The sequence below is a fragment of the Tyto alba genome, unplaced genomic scaffold, assembly GCF_018691265.1.
Source record: "Tyto alba isolate M040663 unplaced genomic scaffold, T.alba_DEE_v4.0 Super-Scaffold_16, whole genome shotgun sequence".
Classification (NCBI taxonomy): domain Eukaryota; kingdom Metazoa; phylum Chordata; class Aves; order Strigiformes; family Tytonidae; genus Tyto; species Tyto alba.
The window spans coordinates 6449887-6474812 of record NW_024881278.1 but is presented as its reverse complement, the minus strand read 5'-3'; the positions used below and the strand labels follow the sequence as shown (position 1 = coordinate 6474812).

Below are 24926 nucleotides of genomic sequence, written 5' to 3'. Positions count from 1 at the left end.
GGCAGCTGGAGTATTTGGGATTTGCGAGTTGGATCGTTAGAGCGGCTAGTTTGTCTAGTGGACAGGTGTCTGTTGATGGGTGTGTGATTACAGGATAGATAATTCCTTTTATTTGAAAGAGTAGGGAAATTTTACAGACTTGGGTGGCAAAAAGCGTGCACGTGCAACTGTGAGTTAAGTTGTGATCTTTTGCAATCTGTGGGTTAGATTACCCCCTCAAGTAGCTAATGCCATGATGAAATTGGTGAAAAGCAGAGGACTGCAGAAAACAAAATATTCAGAAAGATACCTTGAGGGAGCTTCCTCCCCCCCCATCTTACACTTGAAAATTTTTTTGCTTGTTAATAGCCGCAAACAGAAAACACTTAGATTTTTCTGATGCTCCTGCCGGAAAGCCTGCAGAGCAAGATGTGGTATCTGGTATACAGCAGAGAATCCAAACTTTTCACAATGAATGTCTCAGCTCTGACCTTGTAACAGCCTGAATCCATTAAGGTCAAATTACCGGAGTTTCCCATTTGCAGCAGGTCTCTCAACATCCCAGAGAAAATACACATCTGCAGCGACTTCTGTCGGAGATGCACAGGTCCAGATGGCAGAACACAGCAACTGGTTTCCCTTGTCTCGTTGTGAGGTTTAGAAGTTGCAGAGATGCTTCAGGATACTAAAAGACTTCCAACAACCGGGGCAGAGGGCTTTGCTCAACAATCTCCCCTGCTCCTGACTTGTGATTGAGTCTCATGTACCGAGTGAAGCGGGTGCTCTTCTGAAAAGTGGTTAAAGACTGCTTCACTGTTAGCAAATTAAAGCTGCATAGACAGCCTTCAGGATGGCATTCTCCAATTTTTCAGAGTGGAGTGTTTTTTATTTCAATGGTCTTGGAATATAGTTCTAATTTTTAAATGTTATTTTATATACATGAGTTCCTTTCCAGAGGGCATTTCCTGAATGTACATAGCAACATAAATATCTCAGTCCTCAAAACCCCTGAATAGTACCAGTCACTGTATCGAGCTAGACAAATGAGAACATTTTGACTTGCTCATAAAGTAGCTACTGGAATATATACAGCAATTTGAGGTACATGCTGAAACTTAAAACAAAATTATGAATTCGTTGCTTTCAAAAGTGCCTCTTGGCAATGCTTGAAGCTGATAACCTCCTTGCATAAATCCAATCAAATGTAACTACTTCCCACTAATTTAAATCAACACTGGTGTTTCCCTAGTTGAATTGAAAGTTTAACCCCGCTGCCTGCCTGTTTATTCCCCAAGTTCTCTGTGGAGTTCATCAGGTGTTAGATGTTATGCCGTCCACTGAGATCCAGAAAGTTTCCTACCAGCGGCCACTGCATGGTGACACTTTCGGGTTAACGCCTTTGGGCACTGATGATGCTTGGTGGCTTTGTGCTGGAACTGAAGAGGAATTCCCCCCGAGCTGGGAAGGGCTGGGAGCAGTTGCCCTGCCTCCTGTCTCAGCTCTTCACGCTGGTTTTCTCTTCAGTTTTGCACGGCTCAACTCTGCTCCGTGCAGCGTGTGCGGGCCCCCCAGCCGGGCTCTCCCGTGCCGCAGTGCTGCCTGGGGGCTTCCAGGCTCGGTGGGTGTTTGCAGGTATTCACCACGATCTCCATTACATCCCCTGTCTATGTCCAGAGTCAGCTTTGAACCAAATCAGGGCCCAAGTTGGGCTTTGCCCCAGGTTCTGACCCACACCGCTGGCATTCCTGTATTTGGTGACTGGATCTCACTGCAACCAGCATGTGGGTCTTTTAAACGTAAAACCTTTTTATTTTGGTGCAAACTTCATCTGGCGCAACAGCATTGTTAGTTTTAACGTAGTATTTGAGTATATTCATTTTTAAAGACCGTGCTGTATAAACAGTATTACGTTTTTGTTTGTTGATTGATAATTAAACAGAATTATATCTGCACCCAGTGTACATTTAAAAAATGGTTACATAGTTAGTGTTAAAAAGTAATATTTGGATCAATGCCTCCTATGGATTTTTGTAGATTTTCTACTCACTGAGGCATGCAGTCAATACCTAATTTCTCTGGAGATATACTGCGCTTAACATATTGAGTTTTTTTTAAATACTCCAGTCCTGTGCATTGAGTGCGTAAGACCAGTTTTAATTTGCTATCATTGATGACCATAAGAGTATGAACTGTCTATGTTGAATTCCCTCCAGCATATATTTGTGTTTGCCACAGATTTCAAGATGATTCTCCTCTTCCTTTTAACAACATTTCACAGTAACTATTAGCAATTTGCCATCTCTCGCGTTGGGTAAAAGGCCTACCAAAATCCTTGCAGAACTTACATCTACATCTGGAATAGTGAAAGCTGCTTCAGACGGTAGCGGTGAATTTTGAGAAGCTTAAGGATAAGTGGGCTTCTGATGACATTTGCCTCAGCTAGGCCCACTGGTTGTGACTTTTTTTGAACTGCTGAATACGTTTTGTCTGAGCTGGTTTCACTGAGCAAAAGTGTGCTTGTTTATTTTCATCTCCTGTGTTGGGGAAGGCAGTTGCAGCTATGTTTGGTGCCATGGTCTTTGTGCCCCTCTCATTGGGTTATTCCAACATGTGCTCCTTGAGGTCTGTCCAAACGCTTGTACGCTGGGTTTGTACGGGGCAGCACAGGCTTCGGGCTGATGGTGGGGAAAGCTCTGCGCTTCTTGTTCTTATTTTCCCCACTGGTCTGACAGAACTGTTGCTGTTTGGTAATAAAAACATAGCTCAATGCTTGTCTGTTTTTCCTTTTCTTTTACATGCAGAGGTTGACTGGAATATATGCAGGGTTCATTTTGTGAGGAAGGATGTGCGAGAATATAAACACCTATGCCTGGAAACATATTCTTTCTGAGCCTTCATGGCTTCCAGAGAACAGTTCTGAATGGCTCTGGATCAAGAGGTTTATGTGGTGTCTGTCCATATATAGTTAGGATTCAGAGGGAGCCTGCTGGATTTTTTTTTTGGTCAAATGAATTATTGATTTGCTGCAGTTTGGTATGTGTTACCCAAAGACTGTGTTCAGGGCAAACTGTAAATCCTAAAAGTAAAAGGAAGGTATAACTGGGCTGGTGAAAAATGGGTGGAACTTTGCAGTGTGAAATAAATAAAAAGATGCTTTAGTTTGTAAGTGTTGGATTGGAAATGTGTGCCCAGCAGAAGAGGGAGCAGGAGGTCGTTGTAAGCGAAAGAAAAGTCAGGCATTAGCAAGGAGAAGATTGAATAGGTTCCTATAACCACCTCTGTAAGCTTATTCTGTCCTGCCAAGAATGTCCAGAAGCAGCAAAAATAAGATGAGCATCACAACTTTCTAGCACAACTGTTGAACGTGGCTGGGAATTGGCTGTTTGATTTTTGGCTTTTGTTCTCTACACCAGGAATTCAAAAAGTTAGTGAATCTCCCAGCTGCTTGTCAGCCCCTTACCTTTGTGATTTTTTTTTTTTTTTCTGCCACACAGATGTGAAAGAAGAGTAAAACTTCCTGTCCCCACTCTCCTGCCACATGCTCTCCTTACTGCAAGCTTGGAACCTTTTACTTCTGACCAGGTACTTGCACCTCTTGCCCCCACCGTTTTAGCTCCCACACAGATCTTGTGGGGAAGTTCACTTCCATCTTCCAACCTTCCCACTACCAAATTGGGACCCCTGCCATCTTCCTTTCAGCACGTTCCACTCCACCAGTCCTGATGATTATTCACTCTGTCCGTGTTCAGAGGAGAATCCTTCTGCTGGCTTCACTCTTCTCTTGTGGCTTCAGCAGAGCAGGTGTGAAAACGAGGAGGCTCTGCAGTTAGATCCTGCTGGTCAGTGGACGCGTGTAACTCCCTGAGCAGTGCTTGCTGTGCACGGCTGCACGTTAGGCTGTTGCGAGTGTCCAGGACAATCTGCTATTTTGAAGAGGTTTGGGGATCACTGTGGGCATTTCTGGCCTGTGAGCCCTGCCAGCTCACTGCGTGCTCATGAACTTTACCACGGCAGGAGAGCGGCAGTAGCGTTGCTGCTTTTGTAGGCCCTGAAGCGAGTTACCCGGCTGCTATGCAGGGCCTGTGTCCCGTGGCCGACAGGGCTGCTCACGGGCTTTGCTGCTGCCTGTGGGAGGACGTGGGCCCTCGGGACTGTGAGGGGCTGGTATTGTCAGGATGGCTCCTCTGTGACGGCCCAAGGCGAGGTCAGTGCTGGGGAGTGACAGTTGCATCCTCCCCATGAACAGCTGCGGGAGCTCCTGCCCGCTCTGCAGTAGGTTTCGTGCCGATCAGCCGTGTGACCAGTTGAGTGTAGCTGTAGGATCCAAATTTAGGAGGGAGGCTGTAGCTGGCATGGGAAAAGTTGCTCATTGCCGTGGCCCAGACTGAGTTCTCTGGAAGAGTGGTAGTCCGGTTGTGGTGACACGGTGTTTGCACTGGATTTGTTTGGTTGATTGGTTGGTTTTTTTTTTTGTTTGTTTGTTTTTGTTGTTTGTTTGGTTGGTTTGGTTTGGTTTTTTTTTCCCCCCGACTTTCCGCGGTGGTGCTGGTTGTCAGTGGGTACTTCATCAGTGTGCCAAACCAACGGTGCAGAACTGTATGTAAGGGAAGGAGAGGTTGTTCCTGGCCCCTGCTGGTAGTTGCCCTGCCTGAGACTGGATAACTGTATAGAATGGCCTCCGAGCATTAAACTTCATCAAACTTTTTAAATTCAGCTATATTTAACCTTTTCTCAGTAGCTACCCTCTCTATTCAGTTAGTCGTTTTCCTGCTGCAGTGAACTCAGACTGACCAGTACCTTGGGAAAGCAGTACTTATTAGCTTTTTTTTTTTTTTTTTGGTCTTTTCTTCTGCTTCTAATATAGGCACTCATTTTTCACAGGTCTTGTATTTGTCTGGTTTTTTTATCATCTCAACCTTGAGTTAAGAAGCTATATCACTTTTAGTTTTATTAAAACATTGTGATGATACATTTTTAACATAATTTTATTTCTCCATGGTCATGTTAATACTCCTTTCCTTTATGGGCTTCTGGATTAATGGCTATGGTATGAGTTAGATTTGTTTGTGAATTAACATGAATTTGTATGCTGTAATGCCAGTGAGAATTGGAGGTTCCACTGTGCGTAGATGCAATATGAGCAACTAAAATGATCCTTTTTATGAAAAGCTTCCAATCTACAGAAACGCTAATGGTGAAATGATAATGTAACAGTGCTAAATAAAAATAATAGAAAAGCATTTTATCTGTCACTCGTTAGCTTCCTAGATCTTTACAAAAGGCTTGAGGAAGTTAGTTTCATAGGGCCATAGAGGACAATTCCCATTTTTACATGGGTTTCAGAGGAGTTCTTGGGGGCAGTGTAGTTTTGAGAGCATATTGTGGTCAGTGTGATATCATTTATGATCTATTTTGAACTAGTAATCTGAATATAAATTAGGGCTCAAATAGCTGTCTAATTCAGTATAGAGAGATGTATAACAAATTTTATTCTCAGTGTGAATTTGTTTCAGTTATGTTATTCTGAGTTGTCATTGAATCCTGTGCCTGCATGTTGAGTATATGTTTGTGGCATATGTAAAATCTGCTATGGCCTGACTGATTTCATTGTCATGGCTGTTAATCCATTAACTTCAGTGGAGTTATTCCTGATTTATCTTGGCAGGAGTGAGGACAGAATCAGACCTTAAATCTTAGAATTAAAAAATTAAACTATAAAAATATTGTGAAATAAAATATCGCCAACGTGTTCCCATTAAATAGTATTTCATATGAAATGATGATGATGATGATAATAATAACAATAATAAAAAATTCCTGGTTAATAGAAAAACATAAATCAAATATCTATTAAAAAAGAAAGAAAAAAACTATGAAGTTTTTAGTCTACAGAGAAGTAAGAGAATTTGATTTAATTAAGTAGTGTTTTGAATATGTACGCTTGTAACAGTGACAAGTTATCAAGCAGAATCGTTTTATGTTTGCATGGCTATCACATTTAAAATTAAGCCAGATTGACTTCTCTGTTGATGTTTATCAAGAATTCTTGCAATCTCCAATTGTGTTAGCAGATTTATTCTTTCCAGTAAACAGTTGAAACTTATCTGTGCTTTTTGGGGGTTTCAAAATTGATAATTCCATTGTTCATAGGTAATATTAATTCATTAAAGATTAGTTAGTTGAATACTTTTTTTTAATAAGGATGTAGATGATTTTAAAAGTTGAGAAAGTTAGCATCTTTAATACTGAGCTGACAAAGGAGCAGAGAGAAAGAATAAGCTAGTACAGTCAAATAATCAAATGTTGACATTTTCATGTGGTTCTATGAAAAACACATGTAAATGTCTTTATGTAGTAACATTTGCAGTGACTTGGGAGATAAAGTGATATGGGAATTTGCCATCTCTCTGTAAAACATTTCCCCTTTTACTTTTTAGTGATGTATGGCTTAGTTATAGGTACTTTCCCCCTCCAGCTGACTGCTGTGGCTTTAGGAAGGTATTAGTAGAGTCTTCCTTGCACACATCTCCCTGTTCCTGATGGCTTTGCCCTCGTGTGAGTCGGGAAATGGCCGGAGGATCTGCATGTGAGTGAGAAGGCAATTAGTCATGGCCAAACTGTTAACTGCGAAGTAAACTTGACTCTCGGGGGACTGTTTTGTCAGAAAACGAGTTATCTTGGGTTAGCTTCTGAAACCTAATTGACTTAGCATTATTTACAGATTCATATCAATTAGCCCCCTCAGTGGCAAAAAGTAGTCCATTGTAATTTTGACAATTTTTCTCAAAAGGCCACTTTCTGTAGCCCGTCTTACACAAGCAGGTGCCAGGAAAGCATTGTGTGAAAATTAGAGAATCTGCAATCAAAAATCCTGGCTTATGTGGTTATAATCTGGAATTGCCATAATGGAAAAAGGCGTTGTGAACACATGTGTATGAATGGAATTGTTCCGCAGTTAACAGGAGATTTATGGCTGAAGAAATCACTACAGAACAGCAAGTGGTAGAGATTGTGTTTTTATTTTAATACGAGAGCCAAGTCTTGCATTAGGACGTTGCTGAATCTAGTGCAGAAAATAAACGACACCCAAGGGATAGTGTAGCATTCTGTTAGATTGAAGGGCCTTTAATAATCCCGTAGTCTAATAGCAGTTAAGATAGAGAATGTATAAGAACTAATCTTCTGCTTTTACAATAATGTGTGTACAGTAACAAGAAACAGTTATGATGTGTTGGCACCGTAGCTTTTAGCAGATGACTTTTTAAATTAAAAGATAAGTTTGTTGAGTGACTTTCTGGAATTTATTTAATGAAGGCCCATAAAATATGATATCCATTTACAGCTGGATTAACAGCACTATGCTCAACTACTAGTTTTTACGCTAGACAAGAAGTACCAAACAAATCTGAAATCTTCTTTCCTTCCTGGAAAGTGCAAATCCATTTCGGAAAAGCATAAATTTAACTTGTACATATGTCTTTCTTTAATCACGATTAACGATTTCTGGTTTTGCAGATTCCATATGGTCTCGACTTGCAAACTATAGGCTGCAAGTCAAATGTGTACGAAGAAATTTTGCAGCCATCCTGCTTGTTCGTTTTTTTCAAGTTTAGTTTCCTCTGAATAGCAGCAAGCAACGGCAATTCTATTAGTATTGCACATTTTCTCCCTTTTTCTCTCAGAAAAGTTGATCTACAGATTAACTTCAGTTACCTGGTTTTCTGCATAGATGATGTTTGGGGTTGGGGTGAATTTTTTTGATTGAATTATGTCTACTGTATTTGTATTCTGTAGTTAGTGTATCTGCTCGGGGTGTGCAGAGTGAGAGTAAGTTGTTCCTGAAAAAACTTCCTTTTTGGAAGCAGCAGTGGTAAGTTTACCCAAGACTTGCTAAGCAGCAAGTGTGTTTCAGCCTGTGCTACGACTCTCTAAACAAACAGTTCACGGTCCGCGTAAGCAGACAACTTCGGTGTGTAAATGTACACTAGATGGCAGTTTTGTCATATCTTCCAAGTTCAAATAGCTCTGTAGGAGAACAGGAAAGGCCATCAGTGTTTAGTCTGCACTCGCAGGGTCCCTGCATGACCAATGTGGACCCCATGGACTTCCTGGAACATGTGTTAGCAATTTAGCAGCAGACATTTATTTCTTTGTTTTACTGCTTGGCTCTTTGAGAAAGTGTTGGTACTCAGTTATGGGCTGTCTGGATCATGTCAGAGGCCATGGGGATCAAGTCCATGTGACAGGCCAGACTGAGGAAGGATGAAGTTGGAGGAGGTGAGGAAGCTGACCCTTCCTTCAGCAGTAACAAGTCACTGCCTGTCTGTGGACTGCGGCCAAATGCCGCGGCATTTTAGGTCTAATACAGCTGAATAAACAAAACACTTTGCCCATTTGGCTTTTTCATACTTCATCAACACTAATTCAATCAAAGTCTTTTCTATTTCCTAAGAAGAGGCTCTTATTCTTAATTTTTTCTTTTTTCTGTTTTCTTTCTTTCCCATCTTCCCCCCTCCCTCCCCACGTTTTAGCCCCATCCAGACGAGGTGACCTTGAAATCCTTGGCTACTGCATGCTGCAATGGTTATGTGGGAAGCTGCCCTGGGAACAGAACCTGAAGGACCCTGTAGCTGTCCAGACTGCAAAAACAAAGTAAAAATAAAACAACACACATATGTGCACATGCATGCCACCCTAGAACCCTGGAACGTCCTCATCACTTAACAGAACAGGTCTGAAAAAGCCAGCTTTACATCCTGGAGAATAGCACCTTGCAAGAAAGCTAAAACAATTTTCCTTAATTGAGAGATGTTAGGAGCAGTTAAAACTATGACCTCTATGTGCACGTATACCCTCTTCCACATGTTTATGTAGGTACTGCGGTAGAGAGATGATGAATTCAAATGCAAAGTACGCGGTCATTTTGTCTGCTGTGCATTTTTTTAAGTCGTCTTTTTTTTAAAGAAAACATTTGTGAATTAGTGCAGGCCTTATTGCACATACAGAAGGTTGTCGTGTGTTTCTATTCAACTTCATGGGTGCTTTGTAGAGACTATAGTACAAACATCTCTTGGAAGTTTTTCCACATGTGCATTCAATTTATTTAACTTTCTATATGATAGTATTTTTCAGATGTTTTTATGTAGGTTTTTAATGTTATATAAGCCTACTGCCGTTACAAACAATTAAATACCAAGATACTAAAGAACTTGATTAAAATCTTTCCTTTTTCCCAGCATGACTCATTTAGAGCTTACTAAAGCAACAGTGTATTAATGTTTTCTTTCTCCGCTTTCACAGTTGGGACTTGAGAGAGTTAATTGCATGTGGTACAGTGGAGCCTGTAGAAGGCTGTACAGAAGAGTAGTTACCCATAAATGTAACGTTACAATTGGAGAAGGCAGAAAAACTTTTAAGTAGGGCAAGTCACAACAGAGGTACACAATAGGGATAGCTGATCCACAGAAATCAATCTGCAAATTCAGTGTGGCATCGGCTCTCAACAGAGAAAAAGGTTAGCCTGCAGACTGGGGATAATACAGATTGCATCTGTAAATGTTGACATCGTATGTTATGTTTAATATTTCTCCTTTAGAAGTTCTGATCATTACACAACCCCCTGCAATGTAACACTTACACAATTCAATGTTAAATCAATTTAATCAATCAAGCTGCTTCACTAATGCTTCACTAATTCTTCCCTTGCGGTTAACCCTTAGATTGCTAGCATTTTCAGGATGCCAAGCAAACAGATGCTTCGAGGAAACGCACAGAAAATGTCACAGATTCCGTTTATCAGAAATATCCTATTAGGCTAATGAATTACATTCTTGGCATTAAGTAACTTGCCCAGGTCATCCCTTTTTATTTATCTGAATTTTCAGTGCCTATACTGTTTTCAAAGGCCAGAAATAGACATCTGGATATATGTGCTTATCCAGTTGCTTAAAAATTAAGACGTACGTGAAGCAGCGCAGCGGAACCGCTCCCGAGCGGGGCAGCGCTCGGCTGCGGCGGCTGCGTGGTGCTGAGGAAGGAGGGGCTGGGGCTGGGACGGGGGGCGCGCTTGGAAGCGGGACCTCCAGCCCCGTCGTTCAGCGGTTCTCTCCTCCTCTCATCCCTTCACTACAAGCTCTTAGTCCTTCCTCCCAGTAGTGCTGGGGCAGTGAGGCAACCGTGCCAAAGCTCTGGGCGTTGGTGAGGGGGTATTTAAGTACTGCTGGTATATTTGAGTTTAGAAATGTTGGTGCCCTGCCGTAATTGGAGGAGAGGCTCCGTTTGAGTTGGGATTTAAGCTAGACTACAGGAAAATGTTTGTGTTTAAAAGTTTCATTTCCCCCAAATTGAAACCCTGATTTCTGATACTAAGCAACAGATTACTGAACTGAAGGTTATTAGCCTATGTGCTCCAACTTTATGCATTTGGGAACGCATCCTGTTACTTATTGGTGGAGCTTTAAGGCTTCTTCAAACAAACAAACAAACAAAAAGGGATCCTTTAGCAGCATTAACAGCCAGACTCAACGAACGGGTGTCACTTACTCGGGGCAAGGGGGCTTGTGCAGCTGCAGGTCCTACATGTGCTGGGTCACGCCGGCACAGAGATGGGATCTGGTGTTTCTTCACCCGTTTTTAGGGTATGATTGATTCTGAGTTCCAGGGCCCTTGGCCATTTTTCTAGATAGATGGAAAGCACATCTGTGGCCCTGCCCTCCAGTTTGTGAAGTGCATGGGACTTCAGGTCGTTTAACCTCCCTCTCCCCTTTCGTGCCTGCCTGTAGTTTTGACAGCCGTCACCCAGCTGCCCGTGAGCTACGTGGCAGAAAGAACCTGATGCTAAATGGCTGGTAGGCCAAGCAGAACTGCTTCTTAAATTCCAAAATACAAATATTAATCATTAAGCTGGAATCAGAACAAGTCATGTCAGCTCAAAGGATTTTTATTTGCCTTTCTGAAAAGTGTTAAAGCTCAGTCTTAGCTGTAAGCCTGGTTTTGGTGAAATCAGCAGTCTCCGAAGAGTTAAAAATATAGCTGGTAGGAGGAGATTTTGTTTTAAAAACAGTACTGTGAATCATTAGCTATCCCGGAGGTCCACTCCCTTTGGAATTGAGACTTGCTGTCTTCCTAAATCCCAAATGAAGAATCACCTGCTTCAAAACCACATTAAATTGTTGCATTCTCATGTTGTTTCAGACTTATGGATGAGCTCCCACATTCGGTGATGGAATGGGATTCTTCTGGAAGCAGCTGTAGTAAGTGTACTTGCACTATGTACCAGATAGCTCTTTCGCCTCTTACAAAAAGCACTTCAGTGTCTTACTGTGGTTGGGGGAAGCAGAAGATAAGTAAAAGAAACACAAATTTAACGAAGTCTTCAATTTCAAATGTTAAATGCAATTGCTAAGTTTTGCACCTTGAGGCAGTTGCCTTCCCCAGGCCCGCCTCCATGCCATATTATCGGGCTCTGGTCTTAGGGCAAACTCTAGTGTGCAAGCAGAGATCATCCTTGAATCAACCCCTTGAAATCAAGGCTGCGTGAACCACTCCTGTACGCACCTGTCTGACAGAAGGATTCAGCCTGTGATATCTGTATTTTGCTGATAACACAGGAGTTATGCAATATTCATTGTTAGATTATACGTCACGGTCATTAGTTCGGGGTGCCATTTAACTGAACTAGTATTTCTGACTTCAGCAGAGCTGGATCAGGCCCTCCGTGCACAAGCTTATTGTATTTTAAGCATTTTTAGCTCTAAGGCTTGTTTACTGCGAGGGAAGAAGGTAAATTTCTGCATGCTGTCGAATGCTGGTCGCTCTGCAATAAATGATTCTTGATGCTTACTGCTACAGGATACTTGGGATACTTAATGCTTTTATTGCAGGAACTCTTTGTCTGCTGCTTTCCTGCATTATCCCATAAACAAGTAGTAAGTAGATGAAATAGACACTGAGGGCTAAATTTTCAACCCCAGTGTGTGGTAGCATAAAAATCTCGATCAGCCTCATCTGTGATGTATGGCATAGAGTGACATAAGGGATCTTAGCCATATGTAATCCGAGGTGTTAGGAAGCAGTGACTATCTTAGCAACAGAAGTAGCTGTTAGTATGGAAATAGTAAGCAACTGTCTACAAAAGGTTTATCGCTTAGTATTCAGAGTTTGAAAAAGCAAATGAATGGACGGTTTGTCTTGTCATATGTTTCTTCCTTCACTGAAATACAAAAGTAGCCCAGGAAAAAACACCAAACTTCCTTCAAAGGTCTGTATCTATTTTTGATTTATTCACTTATTTTCATAGCATTCCTGTATTGGAATGACTGGAACCCATTGTGTATTACATAAAATATATTCATGATATATATGCATATTTAATAAACCTTTACTTCTGGGATTTTACCAGATGCTAATATCTGGTGTAGTACTCCAGTTTTAGGATACACTTGGGTCTTCAACTGAAAGAAAAGTTTGATCCCCCCCATACGTGTTTCCTAATGAATATCATTATTTCTGCCCATTCAGTGATTTCCCTCTTTCTGAAGCCACTCGATAATGATAGGAAAAAAAAATGCTGCCGTTAGTCTGTTTTAGGATGTAATCTCAAAATCAGTGTTTGTCACAGTACTAGAAGTAAAAAAAAAAAAAAAAAAAAAAAAAAAAGTTGCTTTTTTTCCAAAGCATTCAAAGCATAATAACTATGCAGAATAAAATTGTGTTGTTGAGAGTAGTTAATATTTAAAGGGCTATTATGACCTATCAAATATAAAATACCTCAATTTTACACAGAACTATCAGTATCTGTCAATAAAGTATTTAGATTAATTTTTATACGTGGATAGCTTTTGGTACTGTAAGAATTAGTGCATGTGCACAGCAAGACATAGCATTTAAGGGATAGCTTGTTTATCCAAGTCCAGCTTTTCCTTTTCTCATCTCAAGAAGACAAGATATTGTCAGTTCTGTGTTTTGAGTGTGCCTTCAGCTGAAATGGTGTCATCTTGTTTGGCAATGTAGGATTGGCATCCCACTTGGAATTAAATTCTTTCTGAAGTTCTAGGTTTATACCAAGTGAAATTTACATTAAAATATGCTCCGCAGGTGAAATATCCAAGTTTTTGGCATGTGTTTATGGCTTAGCTTATGATGAGAAGCCGAAGTATCAAGTGCTCAAGAAAATCCTGCTGGATGGACTGGAGTCAAGTGGAACTCGCTACGACGGCCCTCTGGAATTTTCTGCTGCAGCAGGCACACGAAATCACCGTGCTGCTAAAGTGTCAAAAGTAAGACAGACAGTTCTGGGATTATTTCTGACGTCTCCTGCTTGATTGTTGCCTTTTCTTTTGTCAAAGAGGAAAGAGTTTACGGTCTCAAAATGAGACTGACACAGCAGTTCTTTTGCCTTAAATACACTATGTTTGTTAATTCCTGTTTCCCCTGGCTTTGCTAAAAAGTGGGATGTCAGCCCTTAAGGAGGAAGAACTGCCATGAGTCCTTTTGACCTGCAGCCTCTCACTTCAAAGCGGTAGGTCTGTGGAGGACGATTTACTTTCAGGATAATGGGGAAGTCAAGGACTTTGTTCACTAACATCTTGAAGAGAAGTCTGAATGCCAGGTTTTTCCTTCGTTGCAGATTAAAAGCGAAGTTACCTTTATTAGTGAAAGCATTTAATTCATTTTCTTGCTTTCAAACTGTTCTTTGTCATTTGCCTTTATACTCCTGCAGCCACTAATGTGGAGGAGGTATTATTCTGGGATTTAACTGTGCTATTGGTATGCAGCGCTATGTGATGCGCTAACACAGAATTTTAAAACCGACAGCTCTCGCGTTACATTTTCCTTTCGTACTTTTAAGTCTGAAACGATACAGTTAATAAAACCATGTTTTAATAAGTGGGGATTGAGGTAATTAGCAGTCTTGCTGGACTTGCTGTGAAATGTCAGTCCCGTCATACCTCTGCCTCAAAACTCCCCGTATGCACAAGCCCCGTTCCTGTCTCTGATGCGTGTGCAATAAGGCAGGGTCAGGGGACCATTCATTTTTAATATTTCTGGTGAACTTTGGACCATCACAAGTGTACGTGAGCCAAGAATGCAGGATGCAAACTAATGTGACTGATAGGCTGCTAGATGAATGGTGATTCAAGTATCAGTGCACAGATGGTTCTGATTTGCTGAGTTTTGTAGCTGCTGCAACTGAAGACATAAAATATCCTTCTAGTCATAAATTAGCTCTTTGGAAGCAAAACCTTGGCACCAGAGCTTTACAACCTTCAATTAGTAGGGAAAGAAGTATTTGAATGACTGTGGTATTGACATCTGTAGGCCTGCATAGTAATCATTCCTAATAGAAGAGAATATCTGTTTGAGGGGGTTTTGCATGGCTAATTAACCACCAGTGAGAATATGTAATTTTTTCATGATCTCCTGATTGTCACCTTTCTCTCATGATACAATTACATTTTATTGTAGCAAGTGCCTCACAAACCAATTGTCAGCACTATTTACGTATTACGGAAGGCAGAACAAAAGTTCATGTTTAATAAAAAGGCACCGGGTTTTGATCTTGGTAATTACAGATACTTATTTGAGCAATTTTGTTGACTTTTCTGGTTTTATCACTTTTTAGTTTTTTTTTCTTTTAACAAACCCAAAAGCTCTTTCAGTGACAGTATTTCTCTTACTGTGATGGTGACCACTTTGTCCTCACTATTTTGAGGAGCTTTTTTTAAAGTTTGTACTGTTTTCTGAACTGGATTGAAATATCAGGTAGCTGCTAACCGATCTCCAGCTGATCCTGTTGGATCTCTGGTTCACAAGAGTCTTTGATTTCTTAGAGTCAGATACTGAATAGTAAATCTATTTTCTTCTTATTGCCTGGCCTAAGACTTGACAGTATGCTGGCATAAAAGATGATCCTGACCTTCCAGGCCATAAAAGCTGCTGTAGCACTTGCTATTTGCAAGTGCACAACCCGGCTGAAAAAAATCCATGAATGAGGAGTGTCAGTTACCGCTGCTGTTGTGCTCTAGGACTAAGAATTGGCTTTGATGGCCAAGAACAAGATCAGACCGAGGGTATGGCTGCGTATTACTAAATCTTGGCACCTGCCATCACTTCTTCAGAGAAATTTTTCATGTTGAGTGTCTTGCTTCTCGGAACAGTAAGAGTGCTAGCACTGCTCCAGCGATCACCTATTTTTCACTTGGGCGTGTTTCTTCAGCCAGTTCTGCTTCCTGTAACGTTCGCTGCAAAACAGCTGCAGAAAGGAAATTTCTAGGGCTGTTCAAAGGAGCATTAAAATACAAGTACAAAGAGTAGATAACTGAACTTTCGCTAAGTTTATTGCTAGATTTTCAGAAAATCCACTTTTTCAACCTGTGGTTGTTGGCTGTGGAGGATATTCAAGGCCTGGTGCACTTTGGTGCTACAGTCCTGACAGTGTTCGATGACAGGCAGGCACTTCCCCCTGCATCTCTTCACGGCACTGTCTGTAGTTATCCTAGGTCTGACTCTTTTCATCTCTGCATTCCCTTTCCACCTCTCCTTTTATTCACCAAACACTTCTCCCATTAAAGAGGCAACCTAAGAATAGTGGGAGCCACTACAAACAATCCACTGTCTCCTCACTTCTTGCTTACGAGCGGAATGTGACTCTAGGTGACCTGTCTGATTCCACCTGTACCAGTTTGGTGCACAGTAGAGAGGTGATTTGGGGTTAATTCCCTTCTGAAGACCAGTAAGCACCCGTAAGTACCAGTGAGGGGATCCTGTAACGCTAGCTCCTCGACGATGATGTGATGAGGAATTGCTACAGAAGATGAATTTTAAGATGCAGCTCCCTGAATAGTACATGAATCTAATCTTGAGATGACATAAAAAGCGTAACAGTGGCTACATCCTGGTTCTTTGTTTCAACTGCACACCAAACATGGGTGGTAAAATATTAATTGCAGTAATTCTCAGATTTTTTTGGCACCGGATAAATATTTCCAGCTTTTTCACCTGCAGTGAAAGTACTAGCAGAGGGGCCAAATGAAGTATGGTGAGGCCAGCTGACTACTTGCGAGATTGTGTAGAGTTCATATTGAAAAACGATGACATCAGTACCAACCTGTAATTTTTATTAGTGTGGAAGATGGTAATTTTTAGGCATAAAGTAAGTATTTCCACAAGTGCTGTATGTCCTGTTGTGGAAGCATCGTAGTCATTTAAAGTGTGCAGAGCTTGTGAGGACACCAGCTAGCTGCCAACACGGCGAGCAGTTCTTGTTGGGCCCCCGCGCTCGGGTAGCGGGTGGCGTGGCACTGGGCCTCCCCCCCTCCCCCCTATTTCTTGGGGCTATCTACAGTCTTACGTCCTGAGGTAAACTGCTAGAAACTACCTGGAGTTGTTGTTCAGAACAGATACACATTTACGTTTCTAATTAATTTTTACAGAACAGAACCATGGATTATATTCTTACAAGGTGTTTTGGATTAAACAATACATGAAGTGCCTACTGGCACTTTCAGCGGTATTTAGTTTGTGCATTTCTCTCTCCTGTATGTATTTAATTTGCAGTATAAAAAAGCAGCCCATTATTTCTTTTTTAGCTGCTATATTCAGATACAGCTGCTGCATAGAGGACCATATGCAAACATTACAGTCACAGAGTTATTAGTGTGCCAGAAGTACCAAAGGCATGTGGCATACAGCCTGTGTTTGGGCTACATTTGTCTTCCAAGTTACAAAAGCCAAAACCAGACATCATTTGATACTTAGTGCTTAGAGCGGCACTGGAAAAAACTTGCATTAACTCCTGCAACTATTCACCGTGTATCCCCCATTTACATTTTAGAAGACTGTAAAGGAATATAAGCCTTAACTCTTAAATTAGATTACCCGAGTCAGAAGACGTAGTGATTATCTTGTTTTAGAGTTTTGCGTTTGACTCAGTCCAGTGATATGAAATGCATTCATAGCTCTAACTCTGTACAGTTTGAAGACGACATTTATTGATAATTAAAATGCTGAAAACAATTCTTTTGGGAAAGACAAAAGCTTACTCTCCTTCTGTGTTCTCAGTACTGAAGAGGGAACATTTTTCTATTTGAAATACTTTTTTTTCACCGTACATCAGCAGGTTCGCTTACCAAAGCCTATGCCAAAACCAGTTCAGCAGAAGCAAAAAAATATGGAAGGTGAAGAATACGTCTGTCAAAACAAAGCCTGTACTGGGGTAACAGACAAACAACTCCAAGATGCAGAAAAGCCAAGTCAAGTATACAGGATGCTTCACCCAGCAGAGCCTCGGCAGGTGCGGGTCGGTGCAGTTGTGCATGGTATCTCCTGGGCGTTTGTCTGCTCTGTTAGCTCAGCGTCCACCTTTTGGGGGGGGGGGGGGGGGGCAAGGAAGAATGCTTGAAAAAAGCCAGGAGCTATGTCTCAAACTCCCGAAGTTGGCGTGTGCTTACTGGCTTGTATTCTTCCAAATGTAGAACGCAGAGTTCCAGGTGTAGCCCAGGTTATAACTGGAACCAGGGCTCCGTCCTTGCCCAGTGCCCGTCTCACACCTGACAGGTCCAAGTATCGGAACGGTACCCGTGGCATGTGTGAACATTACTGAATTCTTTTCAGCGCGCAGAATTACCGTCTGTACCTCAGCGGGTTCACTTACCGAGGCCTTCACCGAAACCAGGGCGACAGAAGCAAAACCCGGCCCAAGAGGAAGCAGCCAACTGCTGCAGCAGGCCCCACGCTCGGGTAACGCGCCGGCAATTCCAGGCTGAAGAGAAGCCAGGTAGATTTCAGGAGCCTGGCCACCCACAGAAGGTGAGGGGGTTTGGGGTTACCTGCAAACAGTCACGGCACCCTGCAAAAGATCGGCTTTTCTGAAAACAAGGATTTAAAAACAAAACCCAAACCAACGAGCACCCCACACCACGGCAAAGAAAGCCTGAACTATATATATGCAAACTAAATGTTTGCCACAAACACACTTAAAAGAGTGTGTGTAGTTGCTTGGGCATGCTATTCCCAGACTAACACTCCAGTTTTTTTTATAGTTTGATAGTAAAGCCGTACACCGAGCACCGCACCAGTGTGCAGGTAGAAGGGATGGGAAAACAACCCCTCTCTGTTTGTTTTCTCAGTAGAAACTTACTTTAGTAGTTTCTGCTTCTAAGTAGTGGAAAACTTCGTAGCACTCTGATTAAAGTTCTTAAATTCTGACTTATTAATCTGAGGATTTTAGTAATTGACTAACTCACCCCAAATATTATTGGTAATTTACTGCATAAAAGGGTTGGATGAATGTATTCAGTCTTACTCTTCAATTGTACATGAAAAAAATTGATGAAAAAAATTAATCAAGGTTTTAGTAAAAGTAATGTAGAATAAACTACATTTTAGTAATCGCACTGTGCTCCTTTTCTGTGGAGTTTAAGTATATTTTAACAAAGAGATTCTAGCCTGGCTTTCTTTCATATAGAAAAATAACTTGTTAAATGAGGACGATTTCTAATAAGCACAAAAACGCAACTTTAAAGATAGCTTTATTATTAATCCCAAATTCTTTGCTTCAAGCAGTCTGCTGATCACTGCCTGGAGACTCCAGTACAAGCTAGGAGAGTGAAGCAGAAAAAGCAGAGCTGTACCCGAGAGCATCAGGCAGTAAAGTGGTGAGCAGAATAAGTTTTAGAGATGTTTTGGCTGATGGCAAGGTAGCCAGATTCTGAAAAGTCTCGGGAGTTCTGACACAACAATGACTCAAAGTAACAAATACAACTTTGTAATAGGAAGATATTCCAGTGCTACCTCCGAGTCCTCAAATGGAAAATTTAAAAGATATCAGCAAAAAAAGGTAGCAAATCTCCTCCCTCCTTTTTCTTTTGTGTAAAAGCTGCTTCCGTCCTAAGAAAGGAGTAGATAGAGAAGGCGAGCCACATTTAGGTTTCTAACATGACAGGGAAAAAAAAGAGCTGGTGTAACTTCCCCTGTTTACTTGAACAGCAAGCACCCAGTAGGCACTGCAGGTCTTGACACCAGGAAGTAACTGGGGGATTTGTTTTTCCCTCCTTTTTGTGGGAGGATGGAAAAGTATTTTTTTACAGAAAAGAGACCAATCACTGGTCTAGTATTTAGATTATATTTGTGTTTTGATTTAGTCTTTATAAAGGAAAAGCTGCTCTTCCAATGTGATTAATAACGCTGCATCTCTGTAGATTAGTTCTGAGGTAGTCCCTGAATATCATGCATAATACGGGAACAGTTAAAAAGGATGTCAGATAACATTTAAGATATTTAAAGGAGAAACTGGAGAAGGAAAAAAAAGGCAAGATTGTATTGGTTTCAGTTTGCAGCCTTCCTCTCACTTCCTTTCACGTAATCTAGGAGATTGGTAAAGGAGGGCTATATAGGAAATCTTAGAGTACTGTGGTTATGAAAATTCAGGAGGATTCTTCAGGCACAAAGCTGGGCAAACCCCCAGTGGTTCCTGCAGGAACTAGAGCGGCCAGAGGCTCTCAGAGTCCCACCTGCCTTGGCGTGGGTAAGTGCAGGTGCCTCCCCTGGACACGTCCGTGGGGTCATTAACAGATGCTGCAGTTAGCCTGAATACAGAAGACAGGAACTTTCTATTAGAGAAGTATAATTTAGGTCATGAATTTTCACCAAGAAAAAACCACTATTGCTAGGGTTGAAATTTAAGTGGGAGGTATTGCTAAAAAACAACATTGTTGTAACAGAAAGGAAACTAAAGCTGGAAGTTTTTCTACAGGACAGTGAAAAACATGGTCTTGGATATGTGAGAAACAGAATTGTAGTGTTTGGGGATTCTTTTCAGAGCTGGAGAGCAGAGCAGCAAGCTAAGGCTGACACTGCTTCTGGAGACCAAAAAAACCCCAAGCACCCCCCTGTCCACCAAGGCCAAACCCCACACTACCAGCCTATTTCTGCTATCTATGATAAAGCAGCACTTCAGCTTTGCTATGAAACACAAAAACTTGCACACATTAAAACAGCAAATCAAACTTTGGAGTAATGGTTAGGGTTTCCAGGCTAAAACTTTATTAGCAGGAACACTTTAAAGACTTGATATCTTAACATTTTGTGGAAACAAGTTAAAAATATAGAAGAATTTCAGTTGTTGACTTCAGTAATACATACAGAGCATGTCTCTTTAGAAGGTGTGTAACCATCCCTAATGTTTTACACATAATATACAAGATACTTATACCTGTAAATCCCAGAGTGGAGACTTTGTAAGAATTGTATTGCTTTCTCCAGGATAAGTTAAAGACCTATAGGGCATCTTTGTTTTTCTGCTTCATCTCACGTATTCAATATTATTTTTTTTCCTGCAGAAAGACCCTGCAAGAGAATTACCACCCTTCGACCCCCAAGCAATATTCTCAGAATCCAAAAAGCAACCCAATCAACTCTTAAGTACCGACCATCCCAGTTCATTGCAAGAAACTGGTTCTGACATTACTAGTCCCTCTCTATCTGTTCTATTCAGGCTTGCATTTACCGACGAAACATACCGCTACAGTATAGCCATACTTGTACTTCTGCTGCTAATATTACTTTCCTTGTATTTTCTTTGATGTCACTGTTTCAGTGTCTTCAATGCAAGTGCAGCGGTGTTCCCAGCGCGCAGTTTTTTCTCAAGGCTTCTTCATTGAAGATTTCAGTGTCAGTGGCTTGGAAAAGATTTTTTAAAATAATACTGTCATTACGTATCTTTTAAAGGCAAGCTCTCTTAAACTTTCCAAATCTGCACTCAATAGTTACGTATACACTACACTATTTGTACAAGGCTGTTTTGTGTTATGAAGGTTGGGATTCCTTTTGCAAACAGGACGCTTTGCTACAGCAACATTAAAAATGTATCATGAAATACAGTGGCGTGTGATATTTAATTACTCTGACACTAATCTGTTGATAACTGCTGTGTCTTTATACTGTTTCAGAAAGCCTTTAGTTAAATACTGATGCATTAAATGCATGGGAATTTAAAGTTTTCCTCTCTTTCTTCCAATGTGTGAAGGGAAGATAGCAGCCACCTATTCTGTTTCACGACGGCCCTTGTTACAGTTTTGCCTTTATCTAAGCTACCACACACTATTGAGTTCAATCACTCATTTTCATTGGATTTCCTTACCTTATTACAATACGGACATTCACCAAAGATGACATTAAAACTCTGTCTGCTAGAAGGAAGACCTTGTAGCCACTGCAACATAAGTAAGAGGATGAAAATTCACATTTGCTTTATGTCAAATTTAAGCATGATCTACTGCCAGGAGTTTTTCCAGACAAGAGTTCCTTGGATGGAGATCTGCCAGGGTGTGTGTGCAGTCAGCCTGTGTAAGCACGGGGCGAGGCAGGTTCCCCTCCCCAGGGAGCTCACGCGTGAGCCGGGCGCTAGAAGACAAGAGGAAAGCCCAGTGACCGTTGTAGCACTCCTTAAAGGATTTTGCTTCATCTCAAATTTGAGTGGGTAACGCTTGCTTTTGAGAATCTGCGAGTTAAGGAGCAAAGTTTGTCCCATTGATTACTTCACCTCGTACAGGCAGGCCTGGTGAAAGGGCTGTCCGCAGCGGGGATCATCACACACTTGATCGGGAGTAGTGCCGGCAAGGCGGTAGGCATAGCAGATTCCACAGTCCTTAGTAAAATCCTTAAAACACAAGAGGGTTTAGCTGCCAGTACAACTGAAAGGCAGAAATAGGGCTGGTAACAGAGAAAACACGTTCAGCTCTTCGTCTTTGCTTTTGCCTTTTTTGTCACTCAGAATTACCAACATCTGTGCCTTCACTGTATCTGTGTTTGCACCGACATGGCACAGAGCGCGAGACGTACAAGACTTCGCTCGGTTCTGGTTTAGCCTCTCCCAGAATTACGTCTAGTTTGACGAGCGTTTTCATACCCTTGGGCCCCACTGTTTCTTTTTTATTGAACGCAGTGATTTGTCATTCCATTTGGACATCAGACACAAGACCTCAGTCAGATATTAATTTAATAATTTCACAAGTGAAAGCGAAGCTAGTAATCCAGTGTTACAGCATTGTCAAAAATTAATTCCAAGTTTGTTTGAAATGCACCAGTATTTGGATGGCCTCTTGTCCCCTCTAAGCAGCTCTACCTAATTAGAACTTAAGTCATCAACATCCATAACAGAATGTTTGGATTTTCCACATCTCATTAGCTACTCTGGAACTTCCTCTTTCCCTTTTCGTAGCGAAGCCTGTTATTAATCGCCTTACTGCTATGAAGGCCACAGGAAAGTGTGCACCTCTAATCAAAGGTTAACAAGCTCTGACAATTGTTGCTTGAAGTTCAGAAGTCCTCATGACAATATATTAATCCAATTACCTCTCTTCTAAGTCTCTTATTTTTGCTGGCACTTATAAAGTGACCATTGAAATTTTACTTATTCAGAAATAACGACTGATGATTAACAAAAAGCAACTTACGCTTTTTTCTAACACAGCACGAGATGGAAAATCCATTTCCAAGAGGTCTTTCAAGTTTTGCAATAAACTGATTTCTGGATCCCTGCAGGTAGGAGAGAGGGAGAAAAAAGTCAACAGCAGGAATGGTCAATACTATTTTGGTTTCAAACCTATATTATTAAAGATGCTTACCATAAGTGCAAATTGTTGTTCAGCTTAATTCTCAAAGGGTTAACCACTGCAAACAATGTACAGAAATAATTACTTCATTTTTAGGATCCCCTTTGCTCCCCCACCCAATTTAACCTCTCATATTTCAGCACTGAAGAAGAAGGCAGGGGTTGGGGTTTTGAATTAATTAAGGTACCTAAGACAAAGACTGCTCTTAAGTTTTTAGTTTGGGGAATTCTTTACACTAATATTTAAATTATCATACTGCCAAAGCTATGATGGTAGTTACCTTAAAGTTGGTAAAAGGTTGTGGGACACAAAGTAAAAGACTTAAATACTTCCAAACACTATTAGGACATATATAGTTTTGTTTCGGGTTTTTGTTTTAGTTTGTTCTTTTTAAGAAAATTTTATTAAAACAGAAACCCACTTGGGTAATCATCTGTAGGACACAGGGTTCCCTCCAAACCGTGCTAGGAAAGCACTGGAAAAAAGCATCACTCACGGAGCAAACCAGCATGCTACGGGTTTAGGCTGTTACAAACCCCAGCATCTACTAGTGTGTAAAACTCCTACAAGTACTCAGCTTCATTTCTGGCTCTGCTTAAGTGAGGTTTACACCCTGGGAGTCTGACACAGCTTGCCCGAGTGGCTGCTCACCAGAGATCAGCTTCTAGAAGAGACACAAATGGTGTATGTCTGCAGCCTTACCATGATCTGCTCCGAGAAAATAACACTCGGGGAGCATGTTTGGATGCCGAGGGTCGACCTCCACGTTCACCGAGACGTTGTTCCCTACAAGGAGAAAGTAAGTCACAGGGGAAGCTTTTCTTTGCAGTCAGGTATTTGAAAATGGAAGCATTAACCTTTTTTTTTTTTTAAAAAGCAGTTTCAAATTGGTTAATTCAGGCTGGTCTTTATTACAATAAGTAATAAAGTTGGTAGGTATCCAAATTAATTGCACAAAACACCAGTATATGTTAAATATTTAAATTTCAATGGACCGTAATTAAAAATAGCAACTGATTAAAAAAACTGCCAGTCTTGCATTTCTTTTAGACTAGTCTTAACACCAAAACTTATTTCTGAATAATGAGAAATCCATTTGAAATCTTGGAGAAATTTTAAAGGTAGTAGAGACATAATTGTTATTAATTCCTCATTATCTTTTACAGTCAAAAAGAGAAGCAGAAAGACAATATTAATCCATAAGTCAGTCCCCTCCACAGCATACTCCCAGACTGAGCAAACGATAGCATGTTTTTGAGAGGGCAAATACTTTTCTTCTGCGAGATACCCCGTCATCCTCCGAGGGTCTGCTATTCATCAGGGGCAAGCAGCTCAAAAGTGTTGTGGATCCAGGTTAAAAACCTCACAGCAAATTCTCTTCTAAACAAAACCAGGTGAAAGCCAACGTTTTTTTGCAATTAAGAGGTATGTTAGGCTTCTCCTCCTTGAAGAAATTGGAATGAATGAAATCAAAGTTCAGCCCTAACTGCCGGTTGTCTGTGCCCGACAACAGAGGGCTCAGAGCCCTGCCCTGCCCTCCATTGATCTAACGTGAGGCGCTTTTTGAGGCTTTTCTTTCCTTTTCAGTGGTCTGTGTCAAAGTACAGCAGAACCAAGAGAAAGCCACCCTGACTGCACACAAGCACACACAAAAGAAAGAAGTGGTGTCCGTCCCATGTCATTTTAGCCAGTTGCTGAACTTTTTCTGTCCCTCCCTGCACCCCCCAAGGAAGCAGCAGCCTCAGCACCCCACTAGCTCCTTCCCTTCTTCGCTCTGCAGGCAATCCGTCCCGCAGGTTTCAGGGACAACCTGGGTGTATTTTGGTCCACCGTACGTTCTCAGATTTCTACAATATGCTACTGATATTTTGGATTTCAGCTAAAAATCCAAACTCTTCTTTCAAAGATAAGATTTTCACCACCACCACCCCCGCCTCCATTTCTAACCTCCACACTGGCAAGTTTCTCCTTTGCATTTACAAGACTCCTCATCCTATATATATTAAAACCTTAAAAAGCCAGACATCAGCATATGAATTAAGGTACTTTTTCAGATGGTTAACACCATAAGCCTCTAATTTCCTCTCTTCTCTTATTTCTTTGTCCTTTCCACCTGCCTCTTAACTCTCCTTTCTCCCTTTTGACTGCACTCTAATATTCCTTTCACTCTTCCAGGACAGGATCAATCTAAAGTAATAGTCTGTGAAAAAAATCTGGAATTTGTGAATGAGATAAGGGCTTCATCTAAGCTGATTTTTTACAAATACTGATTTTTCTAGAGTTATCATGCAAGTCCTCAGTTTTCGACAGTTCCGTGTTCATCATTTACAAATA

At 41.2% G+C, this 24926-nt stretch overlaps 2 protein-coding genes across 5 annotated transcripts in view; one reads left to right on the top strand and one right to left on the bottom strand.

The window, feature by feature from the left end:
• Positions 1–20858, top strand: part of VRK2 (VRK serine/threonine kinase 2) — a 45891-nt gene extending 25033 nt beyond the window's left edge. For 2 of the 4 annotated variants that reach the window (XM_042789695.1, XM_032989414.2), the window contains 6 exons: positions 8511–8631; positions 11173–11231; positions 13075–13256; positions 17096–17272; positions 17593–17787; positions 20319–20858. In XM_042789695.1, coding sequence (XP_042645629.1) covers positions 8511–8631; positions 11173–11231; positions 13075–13256; positions 17096–17272; positions 17593–17787; positions 20319–20561 — 977 coding nt within the window. In that variant the 3' untranslated portion in view covers positions 20562–20858. Of the gene's footprint in view, positions 1–8510; positions 8632–11172; positions 11232–13074; positions 13257–17095; positions 17273–17592; positions 17788–18543; positions 18636–20318 lie in introns of all 4 variants that reach the window. The other 2 variants (XM_032989417.2, XM_032989415.2) reach the window with 2 other exon arrangements.
• The window catches only part of FANCL (FA complementation group L), a 32141-nt gene continuing 27761 nt past the window's right edge, over positions 20547–24926 (bottom strand). The window contains exons 9-14 of the mRNA XM_042789696.1: positions 23295–23378; positions 22605–22650; positions 22434–22515; positions 21521–21637; positions 21119–21190; positions 20547–20657 (exon numbers count right to left, since the gene is read on the bottom strand). Of these exons, the coding sequence (XP_042645630.1) occupies positions 20622–20657; positions 21119–21190; positions 21521–21637; positions 22434–22515; positions 22605–22650; positions 23295–23378 (437 nt within the window). The 3' untranslated portion in view covers positions 20547–20621. The remainder of the gene's footprint in view (positions 20658–21118; positions 21191–21520; positions 21638–22433; positions 22516–22604; positions 22651–23294; positions 23379–24926) is intronic.